The sequence below is a fragment of the Leptopilina boulardi genome, unplaced genomic scaffold (assembly GCF_019393585.1).
Source record: "Leptopilina boulardi isolate dan_hultmark-lab unplaced genomic scaffold, ZJU_Lbou_2.1 LbouV2_367, whole genome shotgun sequence".
Lineage (NCBI taxonomy): Eukaryota > Metazoa > Arthropoda > Insecta > Hymenoptera > Figitidae > Leptopilina > Leptopilina boulardi.
Genome location: NW_026137937.1, coordinates 2,079,187 through 2,102,722, shown reverse-complemented (window position 1 = coordinate 2,102,722; position 23,536 = coordinate 2,079,187). Strand labels below are relative to the sequence as shown.

At 25.9% G+C, this 23,536-nt stretch overlaps 1 protein-coding gene across 4 annotated transcripts in view; it reads right to left on the bottom strand.

Moving 5' to 3' along the window:
• Positions 1 to 12,283, bottom strand: part of LOC127287042 (visual system homeobox 2-like) — a 101,499-nt gene extending 89,216 nt beyond the window's left edge. For 2 of the 4 annotated variants that reach the window (XM_051313755.1, XM_051313758.1), the window contains exon 1: positions 10,268 to 12,271. In XM_051313755.1, the coding sequence (XP_051169712.1) occupies positions 10,268 to 10,727 (460 nt within the window). In that variant the 5' untranslated portion in view covers positions 10,728 to 12,271. Of the gene's footprint in view, positions 1 to 10,267 lie in introns of all 4 variants that reach the window. The other 2 variants (XM_051313756.1, XM_051313754.1) reach the window with 2 other exon arrangements.
• Positions 12,284 to 23,536: the final 11,253 nt, after the last annotated feature.

The window sequence follows — 23,536 nt, the reverse complement described above, 5'->3', positions numbered from 1 at the left end:
AGACATTCCACACGACAAATCTCCCAAGAATCTCAATTAACTTCCCTCGGAGTCTTCCTCGTGCTTTAATTAACTGTTTAATTTCGTTTAATTTGCATTCACAATTGCATAAGCTGCTATATCGGTGTACCACATTGCATTGGACTTGAATTTGAATTAAATCTGTTTTTGCAAAAAACGAAAAGAAATAATGAAAGACATTAAAAAAGAACTATGTACCACGTGTATAATTATTACAAATTTCACATTGCGTGTAAAATTTAATTTTTTATTTTTAAAAATATTGAAAAAATTTATCATCACTGCTATAGATATTTATATATATAGGCAGGAATTTTTAATTAAATGCCTTGAGTAAAATTAATTATTGAGTTTTAGTAAAATAGTTCACGATTTAGAGAAAACGTGTTACAATGTTGAATTGTATATAAGGTTAAAAGGGTGTATATATAAATGTAAACTTGTAAAATACATCTTCGTTTAAGGACAATTGAAGGTTTAATATGCAAATACTTTTAACAACTATAAGGTAAATGGTACAGTGTGTCCGACACCCTGATAGTGAACGACACCTGATATTAAAAACGATAATAACTTTAGAAATAATAATATATTTTTATTATATTATATTTAATGTTTATATTTTTCTCAATATTTTACTTTCTGAGAAACTAACTTAAAAAAATTTGCTTTATTGATTACAAAATTTCATAAATATTAAGAAATTGTTAAATAATTATGTTTTAAAAGCAACTTTTTTTGTACATTAAATCTGAATAATAAAATTTGTGATGATATTATTAATAAATATCATGTTATTTAAAGATTAGTTTAAATATTTTTTATTTTATTAAAGGGTTCACTGTTTTCATACTATACATTTTTTAAATTAATATTATAAACTTTTATCAAAGTGTTTTTTTTAATTTTAAACTTATATGTACTATAAATTGTAACCCAAATCTTTTATTTGAAATTTATTTTATAACTAAATCTTTAATAAATTGCGATAAAATGTCATTTAAAATTGAAAGTATGCCCATGGTGTCGGTCACTGTACCCGTTACATATTTTAATTTTCAATTTTAAACAATATTTATTTGAAACACTCTCTACATTTGAATTATAAAAAATTTTAACTAATTGGAATTAGTGACTCACTTTTTGCTTTTTATTTGAATTAGTTAAATTATATTAATTCGATAGTAAAAAAAAATTTTTTTTTTTTACTATTAATTAGTTAAATTTTAATAATTTTTTAGAGAGGAAATAAATAGTTATTTTTTATTTATTTATTTTTGATTCGTTTTGGATTTTTCAGTGTTATTTTTGAATTTTTAAAAAAGAATCGGAATAAAATTTAATTTAACTCCTTTTATATATACCTAAATAAAAAAAACCATTTCAATATCTTCAATATAGAACGTAAATTCTATTAATAGACACGTAAAAAAAACATATTCATATGAAAAAATTAAAAATTATAAAATTTTAGTAGTGCGAAAAAGTTATCAAATTTTAGTTTATGTTACTCAAAATAAAATTGTTCACACTTTCATTATTTAAACTTTAAACAAAATTCTGAATTTTTATTTATTTAAAGTTAAATAAATTTTTTAGGTATAATATATTAATTTTTTTTCGATTATTATTTTAGTATTTTCAAAAGATTAGAAATATAAAACAATTATTTGCTGCGTGAAATGTTATACAAATATATTCAATATTCTTTTGAGTTTTCTCATTACTAAGAATATTGATATATATAATCACATTAAAGTGTTTACTAAGGACTCATTGTAAAAATTTTTCATTAATATAAAATTGCAAATTTCAAGAGCATATAAAAATAGATTTTAATGATTTAGTGCGTATTTCATTTTTGCATTAATTTTCAAATAAACCCTTCCAATTAGTGTATTTATTAAATCGAGTCATATATATATATAAGTTATATATGTGAATGAGAATTTTTTCGTTGAGTTTTATGCCTTTTCGAACGATATCGGTTATAAAATTGAAGAAAGCTAATTTGAATTGCAAGCCACTTTCCTATACATGATTGCAAAAATCGCACCCGCAGACTTAAATATAACTGAAGTATGTCTTTTACAAACACCCTTCATATAAATTTCAATAACTTTGTACAAACAAAACTTGAACATTAGGGCGCGAATATTTGTTTTTAAAATGCATGCATATTTACATTTTCTTTTTATCAAAAGTATAGCAAAATAAGTACTTAAGCGTTTTCCTCTTCGATTAAGAGTTTTCTTTTAATATTAAAATGGATTAATTTCTTGTATAGTCTACTATATACATAATAACTATATATTGTTATGTATATTATATTTTTATTAATGTGTATACAAGTAATTTACATAAACTTGTATACGAGAAAACAAAAATGAATGCATAATTCGCTAATATTCAGACAAGATTTTTTGCTGAAGTATACGCTTTGTAGCAAACCTGTCGAATCAGGGGGGGTTCGCCAGACTCTTAAAATCTTTCAAGTACACTAATCATTATCGATCTGCTCCTACAAACGCGTTGCACGAATCATATATATGTTAATTTCATTTTAATTCAAAATCCTTCAACTTCAAATGATATTTTAATATTAGAAGTGTTTTTTGAAAACAGTGACACAATCATTGCATTTAATGTACCTAAAACTCTTTTCTTGAATATTCGCATATATAGTAAAAAGAAAATCTTATTTTAAGATTCATCTGAAAATTATACTGAAAAATATAATTTTTGTAAATTAATTAAATTAATTAATTAATTAATTGAATTAATTTATTTAATGAAGGAATTGACGTATTTGTATTAGTCAAATGTGACTAGAAGTCAGATTTATAGAGAGCAGTAAAAAAGAAAACAAATTTTTTCACTACTGAGTCTGCATTGGTCGCAGTCGTTAAAGCACTTTACAGTGCAAGTTTGGTTGTGCGTTCAAATCTCATCAGAGTTAAAATTTTAATAGTTTTTTATTTTATTTATTTTCTCAAACCTTACATTTAGGACTAATCATATATGGGTGATTTTACAAACGAAGGAATTATGAGCGGTCAAGCTTATTTTGCATATTAATTTTGAGAAAAATAATTTTTTTTATGAAAATTGTAAATCTAAATGGTTTCTATTGTGGCACTAAAAAGCAGCCGATGAAAAAAAATATTTCTTGCAAAAAATACACATCAAATTGCTAAATTCTCATTCGTCTGGCATGTCCCGCAGTGTAATTGACAGTTCATATTGTGAAAAAATATTATTTTTCAAGTGTTTAGCGGAAAATTCATACTGGATTAGTAATTTTAAATAGTTGCAGATTATTAATATGGAAATAATTATGACATTACTGTATACCTTATTTATAAAATATCTTCTTGAATTTTGTCCCTGGATTTTGTTATCATTTGTCTGGCAGTTGAAAACACGTTAAAATTATTAAAAATCAACATTCTAATGAAGCTACAGTTCGTTATTGTTGTTAATTAAACTAAACTAAATGTGATACCACGCGCGTTTTATTTAATTTGTTATTCTATTAACCAAGATTTCTCAATTTGTGATCAAGATTGCGTTGTGACCAGACAAATTCTCATTCGTCTGGCATCTATTTTTTTGAAAAAAATATTATTTTTAGGTCCTTTTATAGGCTTATGTATTACAACTTTGAATTCTCTACACTGAAAAAAAAGTTCTGGTTAAAGTTACTAGATGCGTCTGGTTAAAAAATAAATAATAAATAAAAATAAATAATCCGAAAAATAAAAAAAAATAATCCGAACGATTTTAAAAAAAGTCCGCCATTTTGAATTTTAAAAAACTGACCTTTGATTCGTAATCAGCGACCCCAAAAACCCCCGAGTAAAGAGTTTCAAGCAAATCCAAACGATTTTTTAAAAAAAATTCCGCCATATTGGATCCGCCATTTTGAATTTTGAAAAACTGACCTCGGATTCGTAATCAGCGAGCCCGAAAACCCCCAAGTAATAAATTTTGTATAAAGACATCCATTATTTTTTGTGTTAATGCGAATTTTCTATACACGATCTTAATTTCCTGAATAAATTGTTTATAAACAACCAAATCTTTTGTAATTTTTAATATTTTGTCTGGCCACTTTCAGATATCTTTTTTAGTGTCATTAACTTGAAGTTAAAGTACTTTTCAGAGCTTAAATGAGAAAAAAAATGTTGTGTCCATTTTTTCTTCATTTTCGTCCTTCGTTTGTAGAATATATCTTAAGATACAATTTTTCTTTTATTTATATTTATGTGTAAATCTTTTCGAAAAATTTGTTGGGAATAAAAATAAAAATTTTGTGTTATAATTTTTGCTTGTAGCGTAAAAATAATACATTGTTTGAAAAAAAAGTCACGTACCATGTAGAGAATCAGATGTTGTTTTCTTTTTTTGAAAAGTATATATATATATATACATAACTTGACTTGTACTGTGAGTTTTATATTAGCCAAGTGAATATTCACGAGCGTTTTACAATTGTTAAATTGGAAAGACCTTAAGTCAGAGAAAGGAAAGGAGTTTTGTATGTATAAAGAAACTGGGAATGCGGGAAAGCATATATATATTCGAATAAGGGGTGTGAAAGTAAAGCGGCAAAAAGGAAATGGAAAAAGAGAGAGGTGCGTGAGTTTTTCAAGCGTTGATAGGCAATCTACTTGATTGCCAACTTCAAACGTACCGAGAGTTTTTTCAAAAAGTGTAAATCGATATTTCTTTTTTTTTGCAAGATATTATATTCTAAGGTAAAACTTGACTTCTATGCTTAAAATTTCTCGTTGAATTCACAGACAAAATACAATATTCCCATACTTTTTTTTCCTTTCCATATATCTATACATAAAAAAAACTTCAGGACTATTCATGCTTTTCATTTGTAAGTTTTCAATCTTAAATTAGCATTCTTTTCACAAAAAAAAATAATCTGAAAACTCTAATAAAAAGATTTTCTAGCTTATTATCACAGGAAAACCCGCACGTAGAAAAAAAGTTTACTGTGGTTGTGAACTATTTTCTGTCACAACAAATTACGTTTACAGCTAATATATATATATAGGGATAGCGAACAAACGGGGTCAAAAAAGTTTGCTGTGACAGTAAATTTTTAAAAATTAAGACTGATATTATTTATCATAGCACACTTTTTCATTGTCATAGCAAAAAATTTAGCTGTGGTTACTAATTTTGATAGATCAGATAGCAAACATCATTTAGCATCTGTAAGCAATTCTTTTTTTTCCTTGTGTATACTGAAATGCTAATACTAGCGTTTGCTATCAAATCTATCAAAATTATAGTAATCATAGCTAAATTCTTTTCTATGACAACGAAAAAGTTTGCTATGATAAACAATATCAGTCTCAATATTTAAAAATTTACTGTCACAACAAACTTTTTTGACGCCACAAAAATTTGTCCGCTCATAACTTTTTGTTTTTACTATATAGATATATATATATATATATATATTGCAAGAAACTAAAATCGTAAAAAATACAATTAATATATTATTACTGTATGAAAAAACTACAAGTATTTAAAATATCAAAATTTTATCGTAATTCAAGATTTAATTATTCTTCTTAAAAACTACATTGGACTGTATGCCTTTTAAAAATAAGAATGCATATTATGAATATATAAAGAACATCCGTCCTTTTTCTTTTTTATTTTGACTAGTAATCGCGCTAAATCTTTCAAATAATAAAATTGATTTGATTATATAAGTATATAGAAGAGACGTTAGGATTTCTATGAACAACGAATATTCCAAGGTGAAGTAATTAATTTATCTCGAGGTGTTGAAAATTTGATTGAAGGTAGATCGATCTAATTATATATTGTATTATTTTCTATTAGAAGAATATGCTATTCGTTATATATATAGTGTGAGGTCTGTGCTCTCGTCTTTAAGTCTGCCCTCAAGACTTAAGACTAAGACAAATAATAAATAAAAAAATAAAAAAAGAGTTTTGCTCGAAGCGCGCTAAATGCTCTCGCACTGTAAGACGAGGTGCCAGAGTGACATTTGAATGGAAGGGTTGGTCCTTTGTACTGTCTCGGTAATCCGATACCTGAAAATCGTTCTCAAAATCCACTTACTTCATAATAAATGCGAATTCTTAACTTGTTGTTGACGTTTGTAAATCTTAAATCAAGATTACATTTTTATTTAAATATTAGAAGAGAAAATTTTTAAAATTTTGAAGTCTAAAAAATGTTTATCAATATATTTAGAAATTAAAAAAACAAAATTCATGATTTTTAAATTAATTCACAATAAATCAATAAGCCAATCGAAAACATGACACCTTTTTTTATTGTCTCTTGTTAGTTTTTTAAAAATATTTTTCACGCGTATATATGATTTGATAAATCATAGTGAAAAAGTGACGGAATTCGCATTTATATATTAGAGAATGAAAAACAAACAAGAGAACGGTTGAGAACAGTTTGCTGATGAGCGGCCATTTTTACGTTTTGTTGAGGCTCTTTGTATTTTGGTGAGACATTGCAGGTCTGCCCAACACTCAACTCATTATACCACTAATTATTCATAACGCTAGGGATTATTCTGATGAAAATACTCAATTCCCACAGTAGTGTACCCAGTACTCTTCTTTTTTTTCTTTCCTGTTTTTATATATATTATATTCTTTCTTTATTTCTCCCCAAGACCTCGTTTCATCGCGCCCAAGCTTATCATAATGTATATATATATATATATATAGACCTCTCAAATGAACGAAACAATTAGCCGTAATTTTCTTTTTCAAATGAAAAAATATTCTCAACGTGTTTAGTGTATATAAGAAAACGTATCTATATATACTGTAAAATATTATCGTCTTTGCCATAAGGCATTGAAAAAACATTTCATTGGATGATGAGGCATATAATAGGTAATTGATTGAGACTCGAGAAATTTCAATAAAACCTCGCCAATTGGAAAGATATCTCTTTCTTTAACGAGGAATAAAATAACTCGCAAATTTTATATCACGTTGCTATGTTTAATTGTGTTGGTTGGATATAATTGAGTTGGATCATCAGAACTAATGAAGGAAAGAACCATTGACAAAGTATAAAGAAAATTTGCATTGTATATATATATATCTTTGGAAAAAAAAATCATTCTCCATTGTACATTGTAATTATTGCAAATATCGATTTCAATTGTTTTTTAGAAAAAGAAATATTTGAAATAGTTTATATAGTATAATAATTATTTTTGATTGAAAAAATTTTTTACGAGGCCTATTAAACGGTTATTATATTTGCTGTTTATTATGAAAAATTAATGTACAACGTTTCGATGCATTATGCATTCTCTTCAGGTACAAATTTGTTATTTCAAAATCTCAAAAATATTCAACATCGAACATCAAATATAAAGACACGTGGATATTAAAGAAACACCTGTAAATTATTAGAATACATTAGCAAGAGCGATCCTACACGATATTTGGATTTAAATGTGATACATATATGTGACGCTCCTCGGGAGAAGGGACCTATCCCCGAAATAACATTAGGCTCAATTTTCCGTGCACTGTACATGAAAATTAAGCCTAATATTATTTCGGAGATAGGTCCCTTCTCTCATGGAGCGTCACATATTAAACTTACCTCGTAAAAACAGGGTTTCTAAAAATATATAATTTACATTTTTTATAATATGTTAAAAAGTGTAAGAAAAAAGTCGAAAAATAAATATTAATATGTGTATCACATTTAAATCCAAATATCGTGTATGATCGCTCTTGTTAATGTATTCTAATAATTTAGAGGTGTTTCTTTAATATCCACGTGTCTTTATATTTGATATTCGATGTTCAATATTTTTGAGATTTTCAAATAACAAATTTGTACCTGAAGAGAATGCATAATGCATCGAAACGTTGTACATTAATTTTTCAAATAAATATAATAACCGTTTAATAGGCCTCGTAAAAAATTTTTTCAATCAAAGTTAATTGAAAACGGAGTAAAATAATAATCATCAACAAATAATTATTTTTCTAATAATTTGAATTATTTATTTTTGTTTAATGTTATATTCAGAAATTTTTGTCCATTGAGAAAAACAAATGAAAATTTTTTATATATTGTTGATCTGAAATCTGATTGCAAAATGTGGACAATAAATGAAATGGTTATGTTAGTGATTTGAAATATGGGTGAAGCCAAAAGAAGCAGTATATATATATATATATATGTATATATAACAATAGAGAAAAGAGCAGGCCAGATGTGAGTTCAAGTTAGTTTCCGAAAATTGTCTGACATCTGAACACACGAGCCTTGCGCTGTTGGATCTTCAGGAGACTAAAGTTGCTATATAGAATAAAAGTTCGATTTTCGGTAATTCGATCTTGAGTGGCCCTCTGTTAAGTGATAGCCATAAATGGCGTGTTAAGTGCTCGTTTCACGCTACACTGATACACCTATTAATTTACTTTAGCCTTCTGACTCAGGGGTCGTTAGCGTTAGTGTATAATAGTATATATATATATATATATATACATAAAGTGTCGATTCTGTGATAACATCTTCATGTTATCCTTACAGCTACAAGAAACACCCCTATAAAGTTATACATATATATAATTATTTCTATAAAAGGTATATGACAAAGATTGTAATATGATCATGTGAACTTTTATTTTTTAATTCAAATAGAAAAGTAATTATTTGTGTTTAATAGACACAAATGGTACTAAATATGAATTATTCCCTACGTTTTGTAAATTGTACTATTCATATTGAAAATAGAATCTGTAAATTAGAAATATATAGTACATTCTAAAAACTGCATAACTGATATAATAACATTTGTATTAGAAATGGTATACAATCTGTATTGCGCAAATGATGCCATCTGTATTACAAATGGTATACCTACTCCGCAATTTTGTAATTGATATATACGGTTTGTAAGTTGCAATTGATAAGACCTGACTATTGTAAATGGTACAATCCGTAATGCAAATGGTATATTCTGTAAATTATTGCAGATGTTACAATTTGTAAACTGCAACAGATAAGACCTATATTGTAAATGGTATACAATTCGTAATGCAATTAGCACATTCTGTAAATCGCAGGTTGTACAATTTGTAAAATGCAACTGATAAAACATGCGTTTTTTGAATGTTACAATGCGGTAATGCAAATGGTACAATCTATAAATTGCAGATAGATCAACAATTTGTAAATTGCAACTGATATATATGTAAATATAGTAGTACAATCCGTAATGCGAATGTACATTCTGTAAATTGCAAATGCGGTACATATTGTAAACTGCAACAGATAAGACATTTATTGCAAATGCTCTGATGAATGATTTTTTGTTTCAAAAATTAATATAATTTGTTTCAAAATGAGGACAACTCTGTTTTTATACTATTTATAGTCGTATGAATGTATACTATATAGTTTCTAACGAAATAATACCAAAAATAATTATATGGTCCATACTAATTTTCAGTATTGTTTTTGGTCACAAACATTCATACGATTAAATAGTGCAAAAACAGAGTTTTCCTCATTTTGAAACAAATTATATTAATTTTTAAAATAAAAAGTCATTCAGTGAGGTATAATCCATAATGCAATTCTTTAAATTGCAGATGGAACAATTTGTAAACTGCAACTGATAAGATCTGACTATTTTAATGGTTTACAATCCGTATATTAGAAATAGTAAATCTTGTAAATTACAGATGGTACAATTTGTAAAATGAAACTGATAAGACTGTATTTTGAATGTTACAATATCCGTATAATATGTAATAAATGAAATAATCTGTAAATTGCAAATGGAACAGTCTGTATAAACTCGTGCAACTAATCAAATCAGTATTTCCAAATGGTACAATATATATATATATATTATAAATGTTGCATAATCTCTATTGAAATGGACTGTTATCGAGAATGTATACACGCTAATATATACATATCCACAATACTTGTGTGCCGTGTGTATATATGTTTAACTCAAAATTTTAAACTTGAATATACACATAGTCTCTCTGCGTGCTATTATAATACAAATGAAATCATTTCAGACAATGATAAAGATTTTGATTCTGCTTTGATTATATATATATATATATATATATATGTATTCAGATATGGACATATATAATTTCTATACTTATTTGGATTCACACTAAACTTAATGAGAGCACACTTGCATATAATATCAACTATAACAACCTACCGTGAGGAGGTGTATGCTGACTGGGACTAAGCTGATGATGATTGGCGGACACGGCAGTGCCCGGAAGTACATGTTGCGCATGGGTAGCCGGATGCACATTGACACCAGGAGACGGAAGTTGGCTAGGCTGATGTATCTGATGATGAGCAACATGATGAGCTGGATGGGGATGAGGTGGTGGAAAAATAGCCGCAGCGACGGCTGCTTGAGCATTCAAATAGGCCATTCGCGATGCCGTTAAATTGCCCAAGTTTCCAAGATTGCCCAAATTGCCCAAATGATTTGTCAGGGATGGCATATAGTCCCATAATTTATGATGTGGCGCTGCCGGTGCATAGGATACAGCCGACACTCCTGCCGGTGGTGAACCCTGAGGTGATCCACGATCAGCACCGCTACCATTCCCCGTACCATTTAGGCCAAGCAGCTCCTGGATCGCGAATGGCGATCGCTGCGGCATTTTCGTTATTTTTGGATGAATCGTGATTGATTTAAATTAACATCCTCTTTTCATGAAAATTATAATTAAATTTCTTTTTCTTCATGCGGAAAGCTATTTCCGCAGCAAACTTAATTGAAACTTCATTTTAAACTATATATAGAATAAATTCAAAATTAATAAATAAGGTTTTATTGTTTAGAAGATTATAGTCACTAAATGATTTTACTATCCGAAGTATTAGTTTGGTTCATATTAGAAAAAAACAATTTACACACGGACACATAAGTTTGTTTTTATCCGCAAAACAAAAAAAAAATATTTAAGTATTTTCATAAATTTTCATTTCTTGAAGAAATTTTGTTTGATGAAAGAGAGTGTTTAACAATTCCCTAAGCGACGGCGAGATTTGCGAATTTTTTTTTGGCAAGCGACGGCAACTTGCCAACCCTTCGAAATAAGTCTACTGGAATTGTTTGTTCACTGTCTCGGATCCGTCGCGTTCTTTATATATAAATGATTGCAGTGCTCAATATAATGTTGTCACGTATTTCAAAACCTTTTTTTCTTCGTTGATTGATTGGTTTCGTTGTAATCAGGTACAGAATTTTTTTTTTTTTTAATTCTTCTAGATTTTATATTGACACTATTACTGCTTTATTTTTATATTTGTTTAAAAAATGGAAAGTTTTTACAAATATTTTCCAATTCAGTTAAAATTCAATCTGTGAATTATATGTATTATGATTGACATATAATCTTGTCAAAAATTATATTTATGTTGATTGAATCCGAAAACATGACAAGACTCCAATTCTACATTTGGAGGATCCTTTTTTTTGAGAATTGACGCACATATACACATACACAAACACTTCTCAAGTATAATAATAAGAAGGAGCTCCAAAAACCTGAATGGTCTTATTTCTGTCGTTAAGTATATATATATATATATATATATATATGAGTGTTCTTCAAGGGGGGATACCTGCGAGAGCCTTTCATCCACGCGTTGCAGAAAGATCAGATTTCAGTTTTGGAAGAGTTCCCCAAGATGCGTCTAAAAATTCCTCAACTTTGTCAATGATTCATCACTATATTATGTATATTGAGGCAAATCTTAATTTTTTTTAACGCACTTTATCACAATTTATCAGCATTTAGCGAAACTGAAATAATGTCAAAATATATTGTCACACATATTTTCTTTTTTTTGAAAATACTCCTTATGTGGTTGGGGTGGAAATAGGATAATTTCGTTGTTATTGTTCAGATGCAATAAAGGAATGATAAAAATGAAAAATCCTCTAAAATGAATGTATATATGGTGTGTCCGTGTCGTAGTCGCGACGATGTGCAACTGAAGAACCGTCACGTTGGGGTGGCTTGTCGTGGGTAAGGATTTAGAAAGACAAGGAATAAGCCAGGGCAGGGAACCCCCGGAAACGGCTGCTTTTGGCCCCGTCGCGACAACCCGCGGGCTCACAGGGGTGGGGATCTTCAGTGTTAGTCGGTGATGTCGCATACATACAGGCGCCCCACAGTCGCGCCTACTTTAGGTACCCAGTAGTGGCCGTCTCGCATCGTGGATTGGTCCGTTTTTTCAAACCAGCATCCGGGCAGACATAGCCCTATTTATATCTAGAGGTGGATCTCACATTGTTGACGCCCGTTTTGGTGTACGCCTACAACAGCACATTTCACAACACAAAAAAACCTAGTTAAAATCATCATATACTTTGGTATGACTTCTTTTTATAATTATAATAATTACACTTTTTTAGATCCTTTCGACATTTTTGTATTAGATAACAAAATAGGTGATTCTTATTTTTAATTTTAGATCATTAGAGTTGAGTTGATATGATTATAATTTGATTAGAGGTGTGTGTATTTGGATTGAACATAGAATGAACCCAGTTTCATTTTTGTTGCAACTCAAAATGAGTCAATGCTAAACGATATAGAAAGTGGCGCCATCAACCTGGCTTATTTTTTACTAGTTTTTTTTCGTTCTTTTTTTCCCGTCCAGTAGGTTATTTCTATGCAGATGACTATACCAAGATTGATAAAAAAAAAAATTTTTTCTAATGAGAATTAACAGAATTTAATTATAATTTTCTTTTGCAGTGTACAGAATAAAACTGAACTCAGAATGAGTCGTGTAGGCGGCTGTGCAACAAAAATGAGTCAGTTTGGTGGCGCCACTTTCTATGTCGTTTAGCATTAACTCATTTTGAGTTGCAACAAAAGTGAGACTATATTTTTTCTGTGTGATTATTTGAATAATAAATTGCATTCTTCTAGAGTTGTTGTATTCATATAGTACCAATCAGGCGTCAGATTGAGGTAATTTTTGACATACGTTGAAAAAAAGAAATTTATTTGATTTAAATAATTGGTTACTTGACTACAAATAAATATTTACTTGTATTAAATAATTTTTTAGTTATATAAACTGTATTTAATACAAATACCATTTGACTCAATAATTATTTAATACAAATAAATATTTATTTAATAATAGTCAACTAAACGATTATTTTGAATAAAATAAATTTTTTTTCTCCGTATAATATCATTATCCAAAAGATTAATCATATTGGTTAATTTCCAAGAACTAATAATTAGTCATTTAATTTATTTATCGAAAGAATAGAGTGAGAGAATTTAAAAAGAAGTAAGTAATTTTTGCTACAGTGTGAAACTGGCTTTCGTTTAGAAGCTTTATTAATGATGTGGGAGTGGCCTTAGCATGAGCCAATCAGAAAGCACCACTTGCAACCCTCATAGGCTGAAGCGTAAATCGATTTATAACTCGCCCCTTAAGTTGAAGGGGTGCAAAAGTCGCCTTTGACGCGAAAGACCTTAAGGTCTATTCTTGATGGTACAACACTGGGACTTTACACTGCCAATTCGTGACGGTTTTCTCTGGTGGCAATGGTGGTGGAAAGTGTCCAACGAGGAGGATGAAACTTATGAGTTATGACTTCTCACTACTGCGAATTCCGGACGAACGAAAAGAATGTCTGTGTATGTATGTGGATGTGTGTACAAGGGACGAGATTTTGCAAAAGCAATGAATTTCCAAATTGAGCTATTTTTCTGAAAAACGAACGAAATTTTTTTCACACTCTTTTCTTGTCGTAATTTTTGGTTCCTTCCCATTCGCACTCTCCCTCTTTGTCTCTCTCTCTATATATATATATATAGCGTATAAACAACTAATGGGACAGAATTGAGAGGGAAAATTAAGCCGGGAAAGGACATCGGGTGAGGAATCTCTTCATTGTTCTCGGAGAATTAATAATAGTTTTTTTTTATCAAACTGAAAAATTTGAAAAAAAAATTTTTAATTATTTTTAACTTATTATTTAAGTAGGGAATTTTTTTTTTAAACAAATTATTCTTTTATAATTTTCTTTTAATTTTAATTCAATGTTTTCCAAAATTACAGTATATATGCAACCAGAAAAATGTTTATTTCTTTGATATATAGGGTCAAAGAAAAGTTTTCTTTAATTTAAAGAATAAATTTATTTGATTACAAAAAAATATTTTTTTAATTTCAAACAAAATTTTATATAGAATTAAAAAATTTTCTTTAAATTAAAAAAAAACATTTCTTTGACCCTATATGTGTCAAAGAAATATATATTTCTTTGATGTAAAAAAACGTTTTTCTAGATGTTAACAATTGTTTCAAATTAATTTATTTTTTTTAACGAAAAATGCAATTTTAATGTTAAATGTAAATAAAAAAATTGCTAAACGAAAATTGTAAAATATATTGTACTCAGAAAAATATTTACCTGCAACAATGAGAGGATTTCAATAGAATATAGCAAAAGTTTTAATTGTTTCAGTTAAATCTTTCACTATTCTAAGGAAATCTTTCGTTGTTGCAGAAAAAAACTGTTTTTCGTGAAGATTTAATTCAGTTTGAAGAATGTTTTATTTTTGTCAATTTTCGGTAGAAATTATAAATTGATTAATTTTTGTCGAAAAAATTATTATCATCAGTTATGTATCGCGATTTTATTTTCTGTATAAAATTTTTTTTTTTTATTAAAATCGAACTAGCTTTTGATTTATATACAGTAATGTACATGATATGATTTAAAAAGGAAAATTTTTCCATTTTAAAAGTGCGCACATTGTTGAAAAATACTCTACGCTCAACCCTTTTCTCACCCTTATTTACTTCTTGTCACAAGAGTTTATTACACATTGTGACTTGTAAAATATTTGCAAATACTCCGACAACCAACGCGCGTATTAATTCATATAAATAAGTGGACAAAATTGATTTACATTTACAAATTTACGAATTGATATTTTATTAAATATATATATGTAATGAAAAAAAAAATTGAAAAAAATTTAAAAATTAATATATTATATAGTAAATATATTTTTACAGATAAAATGGAATGTTAGAATGCTGTCATCATGATCACTAATATTTTACTAAACTGGTGAGTGATTTTTATTAAAATTAATATTTTTATTGCAATAAAATTTAAATCATTTAACATTATAGATAGATAAATTTGTTTAGAAAAAGTAAAAAAACAATCTTTTTTACAAATAGAAAATTTATGAAAATTTTTTTTAAATAACAATTTAATATATATATATTTATTAATTTTAAAAGTTTTTTTTAAATATAACTTCCAAACATTTTTTTTTTTTTTTTTTTTGCATTTTTAGATATGTGAAACACAATTTTTCGTTTATATTTTATTATTATTTACTAGCGATATATTCCTCGTTCGGTTGAAGTTGTACTTTTTGTTCTTTACGTATTGTAGTCGAAGTTTATTCTATTCGGATATTCCATAACATTATGTCTTTAATAAAAGCAGTAAGTCATGGAATAAAAGAAAGGCGTACGTATAGAATGTATGTATTTAGTCCACGTCAACGTTTATATTTATAAATGAAAGTTTCGATATGAGAAAATGAAATAATAATTTATTATATAAAAAATAAATTTAAATAATCGCTATAAATGAATTTCTCAAAATCAATTTACGTAAATCCACTGTATATAAGAAGCAGAGGGGTAAAAGACTATATCGCGTGCACTTTGTATATATATATATATATATTTAAACATGTTTAGAGATCCCTATTAAGAAAGATTACTTTACTTCTGTCGATTCTGAAATCCACTTTTCAAAGACAAATTCGCCGATTCTTGCAAAATTGTTAATCCTCGCAATTCATCTCAATTGATATTCGTATATACGCGCTTATACGCTATCTTTATCTTTAATCCTAACTGATTCTGCCACTGTCTCTTGCGATCGTCTCTCATTATTTTTTTTTTCTTTTTTTTCCTTTCCTTCAATTCGATCTACGCTACTCTCTGCTCTTTGTAAGCGAAAATACTCAATTCGAACGTTAAATTCAATTACAACGTTCTTGATTAATCCTAAGTATCCTCTTCCGAAGAAAGGACATGGAGCTTCGCTCTTCATAGCTCCCACTTTTCTATCGCAATCTTGTTCAAGTTTGAAAAATTATCTCCTAAAAAAAAAGAAAAGTTAACTGCAAACGAACGTTTTTATTCAGGTCAATTTTTTTCTGATTTTGAATTATATCAAAAAATTATTTATATTTTTAATTTATTTTTATTGATTTTTAATATATTTTTTCTAGATTAAGTTTTATTTAATTATATATATACACCTAGTGAAAAGATTTCTTGGACTTGGTTTCTTTCATTCAAAATACCTTGGCATGCGGAAGCCAATGTATCTGTATACAGATTTCCCAAAAGTCCCTAAGCAAAAAAAAAAAAAAAAAAAAAAAAAAAAGTAAACACTATATAAACTTTTTATAGCATTTATTAATTTATTTCAAAGTCTATTTTATTTATTTTCAATGATGTATAGGAAAGAAATTAATAAGAGAAGGCACCACCTTTATTTTGCCCACTTTAAATTTTAATGATCCCATGATGTTATATTTTTTTATTGCGTTATTTGGGCCCTAAAAACATACACGAAGGTCAAAAAAATAAAATTTTAATTTTTTTATTATTTTAGAATTTGTATTTTTTTAAATAATAAAAATTTTTGAAAATCCATACAAGAGATTCTCTGAAGAATCGCTGAAAAAACGTTCGAAAAAATTTGCGATAAAAAATAGTTAAAATTATAAGATAAAAGTTTTGAACGTTCAAATAAATGAAATTTTTTTTGCAACTTCTTTAAGTACAAATTTTATTACAAAATATTGTTTTACATATATAAAAAAAAAGTTTTTTAATTTCATAATTGTTTAATTTACTGTTTTATTTTACATCGCCATCATAATTTTTAATAATTTATAGATTGAACAAATATTTTGTTCATTTGAACGTTCAAAACTTTTGGATCATTTAAAATTGTAAAAGTAGTTCAATATTTAATAAGAAAAATTTATGAAATAACTCATTTTTTCGTTTCTTTTCTTTTAAAATTAAAATTTTTCAAAACCATACGAGAGATTCTAAAAAATCTTTAAAATAGCTCGTAAATAAATTGGGGATGAAAAATAATAAAAATTATGAAAGTATATGTTTTAATATATTTGATTTAAATAAACACGTATATTTGTCTCAGAGTCTAATAACTTTTTTATTTGGCGTAAATAAAAATTTTATTTGTCAAAAATAAAATTTTTATTTAAGGCAAATAAAATTTATTTGCAACAAAGAAATATTTATTTAAAACAAATAAAAATTTATTTGTCTCTGAGATAAATATATCTTTTCTTTGGGTCTAATTACCACAATTTTCATTGTATAATGTTTAACAATAATAAAATATAAACAATTTTTATTGTTAAATTAAAAAAATATTTTAATTTGTATTATTATTAAAAAGTCTATGAGTTTTTAAGTGTTTGGATGAATTGACATTTAGAGATAAGGTATTAATTTTTCTTGACTGTCTTGTCTGACCATACGAAGATTTTTCTACTATGAAAACAAAATTTCATTGAAGTCAACACTATGACTAATTAAAACCACATATAACTTAAACTTTTTCTATTTTATTTGTTTATTTAACATAATTTCTATTATTATATAAATACACCCAGAGAAATATTTTATTTACGTTTATATTTGAGACAAATAAAATTTATTTCAAACGAATTAAATTTATTTAAACGAAATAAAATTTATTTGTCTTTGAGACAAATATATCATTTCTCTATAGGTGTATGAATTTGAAAATCAGTTAAAAAATTAATTAAATTTAATAATATAAAAATATTAATATAAACAATTATATATAAACATATATAGAACAATTTTCTATAAATATTTCAAAAATAGTATAAACGAAAATAAAAATAAATGTATATAAATACGAAAATAATGCTAATAATAATAAAAATAATGAATAGAAGAAAAATAAATTGATTGATTGAAAATTGGTAGTTTGGAGTCAAATTAGAATTCCAAAGTATGTTTTTGAATTCTTATATATTTGAACAAGAGGTTATATCAATCAATGTCATTCAAAAGAATTTTAAACACTATGTTTGACGTTAAAAAAAAACCAGTTTATTGTTATTATACCGCATGATACTGAAATACCATCTTATTTTCAATAACTCAAATTGACTAATTTTATAACTTTTTGAACACACATTTCAACATACATAGCGGCCATTTAATTATCAATTAAAAAATATATTTTATATATGTCACTCTAATAGCATAGTCCTTTGCCCTTTTTTTCCTCGAAAATTTGGTCTTGGTATTTTATTTTTTGTACTGGACTTTTTTGTCTGGGCACAAGTATATAGTACTTTCTGAATAAGCAAGGACCACCCAAGGCTCGTCAAAGTAGGGACAGGATAATTTCTGCCTCTCGAAAAAGTCACAAAGTCATCGCTCCTAACTGGTAGTCTTTCTTTTAATCTTCAACTTCTAGTGCCCTTAAGTATCTCGTTCCTCTTCAGATTTTCATAATTCTCTCTCGCGCGGCGCCATATAGAATCCAATGGAGTCGATTTTGATGACTCCACCTCGACCACATATATATATATAGTCAAGAATTCACGAAAAATTCATGCTAAGAATGCAAGGTTGAGACTTGCAATCAAAAAAATATAACGAACCTAATCTTTATATACTTCCTATCAAACTGCACATATATATATATGCTAAAAATGTATAATCATTGCGGTGTAAAACAGAGACTTTTCATCAACACACAGACTACTTAATCTCTTTGTAAAAAAAAATTCGTATTTCAATGATCAAAATGATCTCTCAGTTTCTAATATTGGCAGAGAGATCCATAGAATATTTCGTAAATTATATCCTTTGTTATTTCTGCCTATATTTTTGATGTTTATTTTATTTTCATTTAAAATTTTTATTTTTATTATTTTAATTAACTATAATTAATTTTTACTCACTAATTTCTATTTAAATAAATGAAAAGTCAGGGGATTTTTAATAAAAAATCAGAAAGTCAGGGAAATGTCAATAGGGAACTCTCTAAATTTGAATTAACTAATTCACATTAGTAAGAATTTTTTACTAATTTTTAGTAAAATATTACTATTTGATTTAGTAGTTTTAAATTTTTTTACTAAAGTTTTAGTAAAAAGTGACTAAAAATTAGTGAAAATTCTTACTAATTTAAATTAGTTGCTCACATTTCACTAATTCAGATTTAGAGAGAATATATGAAAGAAATAACACATTCACTTGACTATTATCAAATAAATATTTACTTGAATCTGATAATTTTTATTTGAATTAAATAAACTGTATTTGAACCAATAATTTCTGTATTTGAAACAAATACCATTTAATTGATTTAAATAAAAATTATTTGATACAAATAAATATTTATTTGATAATAGTCAACTAACCGATTGTTTGAATCAAATAATTTTTTTTTCAGTATAACCCCTCTATATGTGCACTGAATAGCAAATTAAAAAACAAGAAAGCGTAAAATTGAAAAATTCTAAAAGACAGAAAAACAAATCAAAAATATTAATAACTCAAATGAAAAAAGAAGTTTATTATTTTACAGTATTATAAAAATATACATTTTTTTATTTTGTAAAAGTCATATTTTATTTTATTTATTGAATCTTTATAATCCTTACTAACTATTAATTAGAACGTAATTATAATTAATAATAACTATTATTTTAAGATGAAATGTTGACTGACAAATTTAACATTACACTCAGAGAAATGATTTATTTGAACCAAATAAAATATATTTGAATTAAATAAACGTATATTTGTCTCAGAGCCTACTAATTTATTTATTTGGCGTAAATAAAAATTTTATTTGTCAAAAATAAATTTTTCTTTGGCTCAAATAAATTTTTTATTTCAATGAAATAAAATATATTTGCAACAAATAAATGAGTTAATAGGCTCGGAGACAAATATATCATTTCTCTGAGTGTAATACGAATATAATATTTTTTTGAGTATAATTAAATGATTATTTATATAGGGTTGTTATTTTGAAATCTTAGAATTAATATTTAATAAAAATGCAAATAATTTTTTATCTTCCTTCTTTTTAAATAAAGTTAAATTCTTTGAATTTTTCAACTTTATATTGAGAATCCAATTTAAATTAGAGGGTTCAAGGATTTTGAAAGAGATGGCAGCATCAACCCTGCCGGTAATTCTAGACGTGCTGCCGTCTGCTCGATAAGGGTTGAACTGAAATTCAACCACTAATTATTTTTTATTTAGAAAAATTAATATTAATTTTCAAATTTTCAATTTATTTTTAATTATTTTATATACAGGCAAATTTAAATTTTTGAAAAATAAATATTTTATTTCCATTTTTTTTGTTCCCAATATATTATTATTGTTACTCGTTAAAAAAAAAATGTTTTTGCAAATTTTATTATATTTAAAAAAAAATTTCCTAACTTTAAAGATTAATTTGTGTTCTAAAGTTAAATTTTTTTAAACAATTAAATTAAATTTTCCTAATCGAAACATATATTCTTCATAGGTATAAAAAATATATAAGGTTTCAATCATTTATCAAGCGCAATAATAAAAATAATAATTATTATAATAATCGGATCAAGATTTAAATAACCAAAAACTAAATATTTATTCTTATAATAAGAATACTAATGAGAAAAAAAATTTTATGCTTATATATTAGAAAGAAAAATGTTTGGTTATACCCAATTTTGACTTGTTTCGTCTAAACAAAATTATTTTTGTTTTAGAATGTTCATTTTCCTTCAAAAAAAAAAATAAATTTGCTGCAAACAAGAAAATTTATTTTGTTGCGTTCAGATAATTATTTTTTCTCACTGATTAAATTATTTTAATCAAAAAATTGACCTGACGCGTGCAAATATAACAAAATGAAATTGAAAAAATCTTTAATATCTATATACTATAGGGTAAATGCACTAATTACAGCGCAATTCGAGTCAAAATACCTTTGAAATAGAAAATTCGACATTTCTATTGTATAAATTCAATTTAAAACATATTAAACTAAAAATAAACTTATGTTATTTAGATATTAAAAAAAAATTTAACTTTATAAAAATCGATTATTGAAACAAATATAAGAAATTAAAACAAATACCGTAATTTTCTATTGCGGAGCGTTTGTATCAGTTTCGGTGACCAAAGCAGATAACACGTAAGCTTGCAGCAACCTTGCGGCAAGCTTAAGTGCTATCTGGGAAATTAAGTGTATTTTGAAGATACTTTGCCCCATCGTATAATTGAAGCCAATGAAAACCTTAAAAATGTTTCGATTCTCTTATTGCTTTTCAAAACTGAGTTTAGGAATATTTTTTTTTCTTTTAATTCAATCAATTGATTACTGAATAAAAAATTAAATTAAATTATCAATCTAAATTAGTATGTATAATCAGTATGTATTCAATTTATAACTAATTAAAATTATAGTGACTGACTTTTTGATGCTATATATAAATTAATTATAGCTTTTACTAAATGATTTAACAAAAAAAAATTATTTTACTAATTTATTAGTAAATTTTAACTAATTCATAAATAAAATTCAGACACTAATCCAAATTAGTAAAATTTTTAAGAAATATCTTAAAGTTGTCTCAAGTTATTTCATAAAAAATTTTTTGGGGAAAATTCACAAAAAAGTTTTTTACGTAAAATACACCAAACTTTTTGGGAATATTCCCTAATATTTTTTGAGGAAAATTTTTTTCAAAATCTTATGGAATATTATCTAAAATTTTTAGGGAAAAATTTTCCCCAAAAGTTTGTGGAATATTCCCTACGTTTTTTTTTTTTTTTGGTGCATTTTCATCAAAAGTTTGTTGGAATTACCCAATTAATTATGAATATTTCCCAAATTTTTTTGGTGAATTTTGCTGAATTTTTAGTGAAATTTTACAATTAATAATGAATATTTCTCACGATTTGTTGGTGAATATTCTCAAACATTTTCTATAGAAATTACCCAATTACTGATTAATATTTCCGATGATTTTTTTAGTGAATTTTGTTGAAATTTGTATCGAAATTTACAATTAATAATAAATATTTCCCAAGATTTTTTAGTTATTTTTCATAAAATTTTTATTGAATATACCCAATTAATAGTCGATATTTGACCAAAATTTTTTATGAATTTTGCTTAAATTTTTGTGAAAGTTTCTATAAATAATAATGAATATTTCACAACACATTTTGTCGAGGTAAAGAAATATAAACATATTTTTATTATTGAATTTAATCAAATTTTATTAATAAAAAGAGAGCTATACATTTTTTTTTATAAAATAAATAATAAAAATATAACATAATTACAACTATTTTGTGAATTACAGAGTGACAAAATATTCACTGGAAGTTTTGTAAATTTTCACAAACATTTTTGGTAATAATTACAAATATTTTAGGGAAAAGCATTTTCCCCAAAAAATTATCAACATTCACCAAAAAAAGTTGGTGAATATTCCCAAAATTTTTTACAGTGATAAAAAAATATCTAAGACGTTCCATCATTATGGTCAAAATCTAAGACACCATAAAATGTCTTAAAAATTAGGACAAGAATTATTTAAAATAATAATACATCTGTTTTATTAAAAAGTAGATGAATAAGTATAGATTTGCTTTTTTGCGTTTTCAAAATAAAAAAAAGTTATGTAAAATTTTTGACTATTTAGAATTTTGACTGTTTAAAAGTATAATTTTTTAAATTTACTCTCTAAATTTTAATTTATGAGAATTAGTTGACTAATTTAAATTAGTGAAAATTTTTACTAATTTTTAGTTATTTTTCACTAAAACTTCAGTAAAACAAATTTTTTTAAATATTACTTAATCAAATATTAATATTTTACTAAAAATTAGTAAAAATTCTTACTAAGAATTAGTAATGAATTAGTGAATTAGTAGCTCACTTTGCACTAATTCAAATTTAGAGAGGTTAAAATTTTAACTGATTCATATAGAAAAAATTCTGTCTCTATAATATTCAAATTAGTTAAAAATTGTTACTAATTAAAATATTTAGAGAGTAAATTTAAAAAAAAAACAATTTATTAATAAAATACTCTTTAAGTTTGAATTAGTTAGAGTTCGTGTTCACCAATTCAAATTAGTAGAAATTTTCACTAATTTTTAGTAAAATATTACTATTCGATTTAGTAATATTGAAAAAAAATAATTGTTCAACTAAAGTTTTAGTGAAAAATAACTAAAAATTGATAGAATTTTTCACTAATTTAAATTAGTCAACTAATTCTCATTAATTAAAATTTAGAGAGTAAAATTTAAAAAATTCTACTTTTAAACAATCAAAATTCTA